Here is a 10626-nt window from a genome sequence, read left to right on the forward strand (position 1 = left end):
GAAATATTTTTAATACTCAGAATTATGTGCTTATAAACTCTCTCCAGAAGCTGACTGTGGGCTTGGTCTCCCAGAATGACTTCCAGAACATCCCAGCAAACTGGCCCAGCAGAGAATCTGCTAGTTCTTTCATAATCAGGAAGGTAGGGTAACAGGATCCCATGATTAGACATGTTGGACTTCAGGAACACACCATGGTAGCTATAATATAAGAGTAAGAATATTTTTCTGCTGCCTCTACAACTATCTCTGGAAACCCATAGAGCTAGGGATCAGACATTGGAATGTAGCAGAAAAACTCAACTGAGTTTAAAGATTTAATTTCCCTAACAATTTAGAACTGTCAAATTTTCAGTTTCTTCTTGGGTCACATCAAGTAATTGTTTATTTCTTCTAAATTTGATTTTTGGCATAAAGTCACTCACAATATGTCCTTTGATCTCTTTACTATCTATAGAGTTTGTAGTGATGGCTACATGTTTTATTCTTCACATAGACAATGTGTTTTCATTTTTTTCTTTGTTATTCCTATAGTGAATTAATTAATTGGTCCTTTCAAAATCAACTTTTGGTTTTGTTGATTCTATGTTTGATTTTTATTTAATTGTATTTTATTTTCAATATTATGAAAATTTAAAAATATTTAATTATTTTCTCCTCTCAGCTTTATCTTCCTTTCTTTGAACTTCCTTTCCTTTTATTTTGTTATTGTTTTCTAACTTATTATTTGTGTTGTTATCTCATAAATTTTCAGCTTTTCTTCAGTATAGCCAAGTGGGTAAGACTCTAATTTTCCCTTTATATGCAGCTTTAACTGGACTTCATAAGTTTTGATTTGTAGTGTTTCATTATCATAATCATTCACTTAAAAATAAACACTTTTCGATTTCCACTGTGTCATCTTTTCTACGTGTGAATTAATTTGAACCTTGCTGGTCTAAAGAGAGAGGTAGACCCCAAAACAATAATAGTTAGGGACACTAACACCCCACTTTCAGCATTGGACAGATCATCAAGACAGAAAATCCACAAAGAAACATCAGACGTAGTCTGCACTATAAACCAAATGGACCTAACAGACATTTATAGAACATTTCATCCAACAGCCACAGAATACACATATTTTCCTCATCATATGGAATATTCTCAAAGATAAACCACTTGTTAGGCCACAAGACAGGTCTCAAAAGAATCCAAATAATTAAAATCATATCAAGTATCTTTTATGACCATAGTGGAATAAAAGTAGAAATCAATAACCAGAGGAACTTTGAACACTATACAAACACATGGAAATTAAACAACGTGATCCAGAATGACCATTGGGTCAATGAAGAAATTAAGACAGAAATTTAAAAATTTCTTGAAACAAATGAAAGTGGAAATAAAACATTACAAACCTATGGGATACAGCAAAAGCAGTACTAAGAGGGAATTTTATAGCAATAAATGTGTATGTCAAAAAAGTAGAAAAAATGATCAATAAAGCACTCTCAGTATCAAAAATTATTGCCATATGTTATTCCCTTCCCCAATATACAAATTATTTGGAAATCAATAACAAAAAGTTCAAGAAAATTTATATTATGAAAAAAATCATGCAGGGTTTTCAAAATTTTTTGCACATAATTCTGAGTATTAAAAATACTTCTGGGCCGGGTGCGGTGGCTCACACCTGTAATCCCAGCACTTTGGGAGGCCGAGGTGGGCGGATCACAAGGTCAGGAAATCGAGACCATCCTGGCTAACACGGTGAAACCCCATCTCTACTAAAAATACAAAAAATTAGCCGGGCATGGTGGTGGGCGCCTGTAGTCCCAGCTACTCAGTGGGCTGAGGCAGGAGAATGGTGTGAACCGGGGAAGGCAGAGCTTGTAGTGAGCTAAGATGGCGCCACTGCACTCCAGCCTGGGCAAGAGTGTGGGATTCCGTCTCAAAAAAAAAAATTTATGTTGACAATAGCTAGTGTTTTTCATTTCCCAACACCTTGGGATAAATAAATGCAACACCTTGCACATGTGAATAATTTGTCTTTTTACAAAATTATTCTACACTGTTGATAGATTCATTCCATACATACATGCAACATACTTAATTTTTCATAACTTTACAATTCTTATTAACTCGATTTTTTGTTTCATAATAACTGTGCTGCTCTTTGTACTGGTACTCTTCACATTCTTAATGCTTTGGGACTAGCAAGACACAATGAGGTGAATAATGTTATTTTAATGCATCTTAGAACACCAGAAACCAATTAATATGTGATATTCAGGATCAACTGATTCCAAAGGGCTGTTAATTCCATCTCTTGGTATTGACAAGTAGTAAGTAAATATGCCTAAACTTGATTATTTTTGTTCATAGAAGTAAAATATACATTTCATAAATTGAAAGTTCATAAGATTTGCTTGTTTTAAAAAATAACAGTTTAATTTAAACAAAACCGAGGAGTCATTGGATACTATAGTAGCTAATGAAATCCTAAGAAAACATGAATTTCAGGAAGGTAAGGAACCAGGGAAACTCTTGAAAGGGCTTGAACAATTAATAATATTCAGAGCCAATGAGCTTCAATATCTGAGTTTCTTAGGAAACGTCCCAGATTAGCAGGGGAAACCATCTGATTTGTAGGCTTGGTTCTGCTGTTATCCCTGGATCAATCAGCTATGACTAAGGAATCTGAGCAGTATGCTATAAAAATCGCTGCTTTTAATTATTTCAACCATTGTGGAAGACAGTGTGACAATCCCTGAAAAACCTAAAGTCAGAAATACCATTTGACCTAGCAACCCTATTACTGGGTATATGCCCAAAGGAATATAAATGGTTCTATTATAAAGACACATGCATGCATATGTTCATTGCAGCACTATTCACAATAACAAAGAAGACATAGAATCAACCCAAATGCCCATCATTTGGCCATTTGGATAAAGACTGGATAAAGAAAATGTGGTACATATATACCATGGAATACTGTGCAGCCATAAAAAAGAATGAGATCGTGTCCTTTGCAGGGACATGGATGGAGTTGGAGGCCATTATCCTTAGCAAACTAATGCAGAAACAGAAAACTAAATACTGCATGTTCTCACTTATAGGTGGGAGCTAAATGATGAGAACACATGGACACACAGACGGGAACAATGCACATTGGAGCTTATTGGAGAGTGGAAGGTGGGAGGAGGGAGAGGATCAGGAAAAATAACTAATGGGCACTAGGCTTAATAGCTGGGTGATGAAATAATCTATACAACCAACCCCCATGACACACATTTACCTATGTAACAAACCAGCACATCTTGCACATATACCCCCAAAGTTTAAAAAGGTTTTTTTTTCAATTGATACTTTAAAAGGATGTAGGAATCATTGTAAACTCAAAAGTTAAAGATATGCCAAGAGCTGTCTCCCACAAACTTGTTTAACAAAAATGTACTGACTTGTATGTTGATCCAATACCTATGCTGGCCACTGGACATACCAGTACAAACAAGGCAGAATCTTCACGCTCCTCTATCTCTTCTAATTCTCATGCACTAAGTGCCAACCTTAACATAACTGGGCTGACAATTAGTGAATCAAATATCTAACTCTTATCCTACTCCAACATTAAGAAAGAGACATGCGACTGGGTGTGGTGGCTCACGCCTGTAACCCCAGCACTTTGGGAGGCCAAAGTGGGCAGATCACTTGAGGTCAGGAGTTCGAGACCAGCCTGGCCAACATGGTGAAACCCCGTCTCTACTAAAAATACAAAAGTTAGCTGGGTTTGGTGGTGCTCGCCTGTAGTCCCAGATACTCTACTCGGGAGGCTGAGGCAGGAGAATTGCCTGAACCTGGGAGGCGGAGCTTGCAGTGAGCCGAGATCACGCCACTGCACTCCAGCCTGGGGAACAAAGTGAGACTCCATCTCAAAAAAACAAAAGAGAGAGACATGCAAAGGGCTTGCTCTTTCTTTCTTATCTTATATATCTTATGTTTTCCTCCAGGATCAAGAGCAAGAAATTTGTTGCATAGAGGTGTTCAGGAGAGGGTGTCTTCAAACAGTCAGAAAAAACACAACTACGGTGAGCAGCACACAAACCTGCTTTGGCTGCACTTCACTGCTCATGGCCTAAGGCCATGAAGAGGCCAATAAAGGCTGGAGCTCAGGAGCATCAACCCAGATCCAGGGCTTCCTCTCTGGCACCCAACCATGAAGCTCCTTTTTCCTATCTTTGCCAGCCTCATGCTACAGTACCAGGTGAACACAGGTAATGTAGATTCCCAGGTTTAAGATGAGTAGATGTGAGGAACCAAGGATTTGGCCGCCCATGACAATGGAAACCCAAAGAGAGGAGGCCGAAAGATGAGCTGTTCAAAAAGATGGTTAAAGAGCTTACCTACTGTATCAGTCGTGCACTGATACATTCTCATAGGCTCTGACTCCCAGACTGTGTCCGTTGGGAATACCCAGGAAGCTACAGAGAAAGCAGAGTATTTTTTGTCCATTCAGAAACTATCCAAAATATAATGCTGCCTTCCTGTCCTGTATATGTCTATCATGCTAAGACTAAGCCCAGGTCTACCTCTTTTTAGTTCTATTTCTATCTTAAACCGCCTCTTTTTTTTTTTTTTTTTTTTTAAGTCCTGGGGTACTTGTGCAGGATGTGTGGTTTGTTACATAGGTAAATATGTGTCATAGTTATTTATGGCACCTACCAACCCATCGCCCAGGTATTAAGCCCAGGATGCATTAGCTATTTTTCCTGATGTTCTCCCTCCAGCCAGCATGCCCCAGTGTGTATTGTTCCCCTTCCTGTAAAACCACCTCTTGAAGCAAAGGTTCCTATCAGTTTGTGCTTTGGTGTAGAAAGGAGGAAGTTCTTCCCTCATGCTCAAAAAAAACCCTTTCAAGATCCAGTACACAGGCCTGTGTTCTCCATCTTGAATTCTTTCAGGTTTTCCAGAGCCTTTATCCCTTCTCTCAGCCTTTGTCTTCCTGAAAACCCCCAAACTACCATAAGGGCATCTAGGAATGCATTATGGCAAAAGGCTAAGCCAGGGGATTGACTATTGTTTTTGGAAAAGAAAGGAGAAGCATTGAGATTTGTTTCAGAATACAAGAATCATCCAGCTATTTGAAAAAAATAGCAATGGGTTTCGGGGCAGGGAAAGTGGAAGAGTCAAAGATGCTTCTAATGTTTTTATCTTGGGACCCTAGGAAAACGGTAGTACCATAAGCAAGTATGGCTGTGTCATCCTGGGTAAAGTCACTTAACCACTTTGAACTTCAATTTCATATGAATATAATGGGGTTAATCAACGCAACTGCTTCCAATATAAGAATTTTTTCTGTTTTCCATTTGATGAAAAAACAATGTGGAAATATATGTGAACATACTTTGAAAATTAATAGATGCTACATAAATCTCTTGTAATTTATGGAAAATAATTGAGTTATTAATATGAACAAGGGAGAAAAGCTTTTTAGATTCAGAAAAAAGAAAGATGAGACGTTAGGATGGAAAAATCATTCAGCAGATAAAGATAAGATACTAAGCTGAGCAAGGAATTTAGAATTATAGATAACAACACAGAAGTTACCTTGGTGGATATGAGGTTAAGGCTGGGATAATGAATGAGACTTCTGAGGGATAGAGTGTCCAAAGAGGCTAGAATAGATAGGAGAACACCATGCTTCAGGAATCACAGATCTAGCAATTGCTGAGAAAAGAGAAGTCATGGGCTACTGGGTTTGGTGAAAAGAAAGGACTCCTGAAAATTCTATTGATCCTCTTTTGCACTTCTTTCTTAAATTAATTTTATGATAGACTTTGCTCTCATTGGTATTTCCCAAGATTATGGAGATGGGATAGTGATGTCCGACAAGTACCTAAGATGCTAAGTTGAAGGTCTAAAATTCTATCCTAAAAGCAAATAATTACTCTATCCTCTACGTGCCTTTTGCTTCTTAAAGTTACTCAAGGAAGGCAGACTAAACAGGAAATTTATTTTGGATTCAAGAGGGTCATAGAGACTCTCTTGGCCTGCCCATTTGCCTTCAACAACATCTCTAAACACTAGTCTTAAAATTGAGTATGAATAGCAGTTGTAACATCATCTCTAGTTATTAGCCGTGGCTCAATGACTTTCTCTTTTTTTATGCAGAATTTATTGGCTTGAGAAGCTGTTTAATGGGTTTTGGGAGATGCAGGGATCATTGCAATGTGGATGAAAAAGAGATACAGAAATGCAAGATGAAAAAATGTTGTGTTGGACCAAAAGTGGTTAAATTGATTAAAAACTACCTGCAATATGGAACACCCAATGTGCTTAATGAAGACGTCCAAGAGATGCTAAAACCTGCCGAGAATTCTAGTGCTGTGATACAAAGAAAACATATTTTGTCTATTCTCCCCCAAATCAAAAGCATTAACTTTTTTGCTAATACCAACCTTGTCATCATTCCAAATGCCACCCCTGTGAACTCTGCCACCGTCAGCACCATGACCTCAGGACAGATCACATACACTGCTACTTCTGCCAAGAGTAACACCAAAGAAAGCAGAGATTCTGCCACTGCCTCCCCACCACCAGCACCACCTCCACCAAACATACTGCCAACACCATCACTGGAGCTGGAGGAAGCAGAAGAGCAGTAATGGGGATCTTTCCCTTAAAACTTAAAGTTTCAAGTTCCTCTCTATTTTTGCTATCTATAAAATGACATAGAACTGTTTCCTCTGTCATCAGTCATTCAATAAACACTGTTTGAGCACCTACAGTTTATACAATGGTATCATTCTCACAAGAGCCTCACAGAGGGGGTAGAGCTAGGAAGGGATGGAATTGTTTTAAGTTTAGATGCGTAGGAGAAAGTAAGCATCAGGAAGGTGACTGCAGCATCAAATTTGTCCCATGCATGGCCTAGATTAGGCCTCTGTAACAAGCATTTATGTCTCTCATACAGTGTGTTTTTCCTGGAGCAACAGTAAGGAAAGTATCAAGAGATGTATTTTCTTCTCTCATATATTTGGGAGGAGATGCCCATATGCAAAATAGAATGTGTAGAAATCAGAAAAAGGTTAAATTAATTGTAACATGTGTTTTTGTTTTGTTTTGTTTTGTTTTGAGACAGAGTCTCTCGGTCACCCAGGCTGGAGTGCAGTGGTGCGATCTCAGCTCACTGCAACCTCCGCCTCGTGGGTTCAAGCAATTATCCTGCCTCAGCCTCCAGAGTAGCCGAGATTACAGGTGTGCACCACCATGCCCAGCTAATTTTTGTATTTTTAGTAGAGACGGGGTTTCACCATGTTGGTCAGGCTGGTCTCGAACTCCAGACCTCGTGATCCACCTGCCTCAGCCTCCCAAAGTGCTGGGATTACAAGCATGAGCCACCACACCCGGTCAATAATATGTTTTATTGAATGCAATATATCCAAAACATGATTATGTTGACATGTAATCGATGTAAAAATTATTTATGAGAGAGTTTACCTTTTTTGGACTACATCTTTGAAATCTCATATGTGTAATTACACTTAGAGCACATTTCTATTCATACTAGTCATATCTCAAGTGTTCATAGTCACATATCAATAGAGGATTCCATAGAATATTGAACAGCAGAAGGCTAGAGAGTTTTAGGGCACAAGTAATTATAGTGACTGTTAGGTAAAGGGGATGCCACTAATCCAGAGGAGATAGGCATATTTCTGAGGGCTGTGGCATATAATTTAAGACTATAGAAATTCAGGTCTGATATGCCTGGACTAGCATCCTGATTCTGGCACTTTTTAGCTGTGTGGTCTTGAACAAATCATTTATCCACACATAAGCATCAGTTTATTTATTCATAAAATGGAGATGTGAACATTATATTATATCCCAGAGATCAGCAATCTCAGATCACACTTTCTTTTATTGCCCAAATTACAATGTCACAGACACCTATTCTAGTTTTTTAACAGCTTTATTGAGGCATAATTGATATACAGAGAATTGAACATATTTAATGTGAACAATGGCATGAGTTTGGGCATATGCAAATACCTGTGATACTATCACCACAATCAAGGGGATAGACATATACATCACCTCCCAAAGTATACTTGTGTCCTTTTGGTTTTGTTTTTGGGAAGAGGGGGTGTTGCTTGTTTGTTTGTTCAGTAAACTTTTAACATGAGAATCTTTCTTAACAAACTTTGAAGTGCACAATACCATATTGTTAATTACAGGCACTGTGTTGTACAGAAGATCTTTAAAACGTACTCATCTAGTATAACTGAAACTTAATATCCATTAAACAACTCCCTATTTCCCCCACCCCACATCCAAATCCCTAGCAACCATTACTGAATTCTCTGCTTCTACACGTTCAGCTTTTTTAGATACCACATATAAATGAGGTTATGCAGTATTTGTCTTTCTTTGCATGACTTCTTTCATTTAGCATAATGTCCTCCAAGTTCATCCATGTTTTTGCAAATGTAGTATTTTCTTCTTTTTTAAAACTAATGATTCTGTTGTGTGTGTTTGTGTGTGTATGTGTGTGTGTGTGTGTGTATTCATCTGTTAATGGATACTTGGTTCGTTTCCATATTTTAACTATTGTGAATAATGCTGCAATAAACATGGAAGTGCAGATATCTCTTTGAGATCCTAATTTGACTTCCCTTGGATATATACCCAGAGTGGGATTGCTGGACCATATGGTAGTTCTACTTTTATTTTTTAAGGAACCTCCATTCTGTCTTCTATAGCGGTTGAATCATTTAGCAATCCCACCAACAGTACACAATGGTTTGATTTCTCCACATTATCTCCAAGACTTACTATCTTTTGGGCTTCTTAAAATAGTAGCCATCCTAATAGGTTTGAGGTGATGTTTCACTGTAGTTTTGATTTGCATTTATCTGATAATTAATGATGTTGAGCATCTTTTCATATGCCTGTTGGTCAGTTGTAGGTCTTCTTTGGGGAAATGTGTGTTCAAGTCCTTTGCCCATTTTTAAATCAGTTTATTTGTTTCTCTACTACTGAGTAGGAGGTTGTTTTCTTTCCCCTCCTAAGACGGAGTCTTACTCTGTCACCCGGAGCTGGAGTGCAATGGTGTGATCTCAGCTCATTGCAACCTCCATCTCCCAGGTTCAAGCAATTCTCCTGCCTCAGCCTCCTGAGTAGCTGAGATTACAGGCACACACAATATGCCCAGTTAATTTTTGTATTTTTAGTAGAGACAGGGTATCACTATGTTAGCCAGGCTGGTCTTGAACTCCTGACCTCGTGATCCGCCCACCTCGGCCTCCCAAAGTGCTGGGATTACAGGCATGAGCCACCATGCCCAGCCTGAGTGGGAGTTTTTTATATGAGCTAGGGATTAACCCCTTATCAGACATATGGTTTTTAAATATTTTTTTTCCTATTCTCTAGGTTGCCTTTTTATTCTGTCAATTGTTTCCCTTACTGTGCAGAAGAGGAGGGAGTACTTCCAAACTCACATTATGAGGCTAACATTACCCATATACCAAAAGCCAGACAAAGACACTGCAAGAAAAGAAAATTACAGGGCTATACGTCTTATATGTGTGATATATATGATGGTCTATACATCTGATATGCATGATATGTGTGATGAACATAGATATATGATATGTATGATGAACATAGATGTAAAAATTCTCAACAAAATACAAGCAAATCATATTCAACAGCACATTAAAAGGATCATTCACCATGATCAAATGGAATTTATGCCTGGGTTGCAAGGATGGGTCAATATATGCAAATCAATAAATGTGATACACCACAGTAACAGAATGAAGGGTAAAAATCACACAATCATCTTGATAGATGCACCAAAGTATTTGAAAAAATTCAAAACCCTTTTATGATAAAAATGCTCAACAAACTAGGTATAGCATGAATGTACCTCAACATAACAAAGGCCATATTTGACAAGCTTACAACTAACCTTATCCTCAATGTTGACAAATTGAAAGATTTTCCCCTAAGGCTGGGAACAAGACAAGATTACCCATTTCCTTTCATCATCATTTCTTTTCTTTATTTGATGGAGACAGGTTCTCACAATGTTGTCCACACTGGTCTCGAACTTCTGGCTTCTGGCAATACTCCCAACTCGGCCTCCCAAAGCTCTGGGTTTACAGGTGTGAGCCACTGCACCCAAACCCTTTCTATTTAACGTAGTACTGCAAGTCCTAACCAGAACAATTAGGCAAGAAAAAGAAATAAAGGGCATTAAATTTGGAAAGTAAGAAGTAAAAGTATCTCTGTTTGTAGGTAAAATGACCATATATGTAGAAAACCCTAAAAACTTCACAAACACATACACAAAAATGTAGAACTAAAAATAAATTCAAAAAAGTCAACATACAAAAATCAGTGGCATCAAGGAAAGAATCGATTTACAAAAGCAACAAAAAGAATAAAATAGGAATAAACTTAACCAAAGAAGTGAAAGAGGTACATTAAAAACTTAAAAGTAGGCTGGGCGCGGTGGCTCAAGCCTGTAATCCCAGCACTTTGGGAGGCCGAGACGGGCGGATCACGAGGTCAGGAGATCGAGACCATCCTGGCTAACACGGTGAAACCCCATTTCTACTAAAAAAAACAAAA

General features: G+C 38.2%; 1 protein-coding gene across 1 annotated transcript; it reads left to right on the plus strand.

Annotated features, from left to right (window-relative positions):
* Positions 1 to 4170: 4170 nt before the first annotated feature.
* Positions 4171 to 6772, plus strand: LOC105496144 (defensin beta 129). The gene is made up of 2 exons (XM_011766269.2): positions 4171 to 4259; positions 6157 to 6772. Exons 1-2 carry the CDS (start codon positions 4202 to 4204, stop codon positions 6648 to 6650), a joined length of 552 nt encoding a protein of 183 aa, XP_011764571.2. The 5' UTR covers positions 4171 to 4201; the 3' UTR covers positions 6651 to 6772.
* Positions 6773 to 10626: the final 3854 nt, after the last annotated feature.

Source organism: Macaca nemestrina, chromosome 15 (genome assembly GCF_043159975.1).
Source record: "Macaca nemestrina isolate mMacNem1 chromosome 15, mMacNem.hap1, whole genome shotgun sequence".
In the NCBI taxonomy this organism is placed as follows: Eukaryota; Metazoa; Chordata; class Mammalia; order Primates; family Cercopithecidae; genus Macaca; species Macaca nemestrina.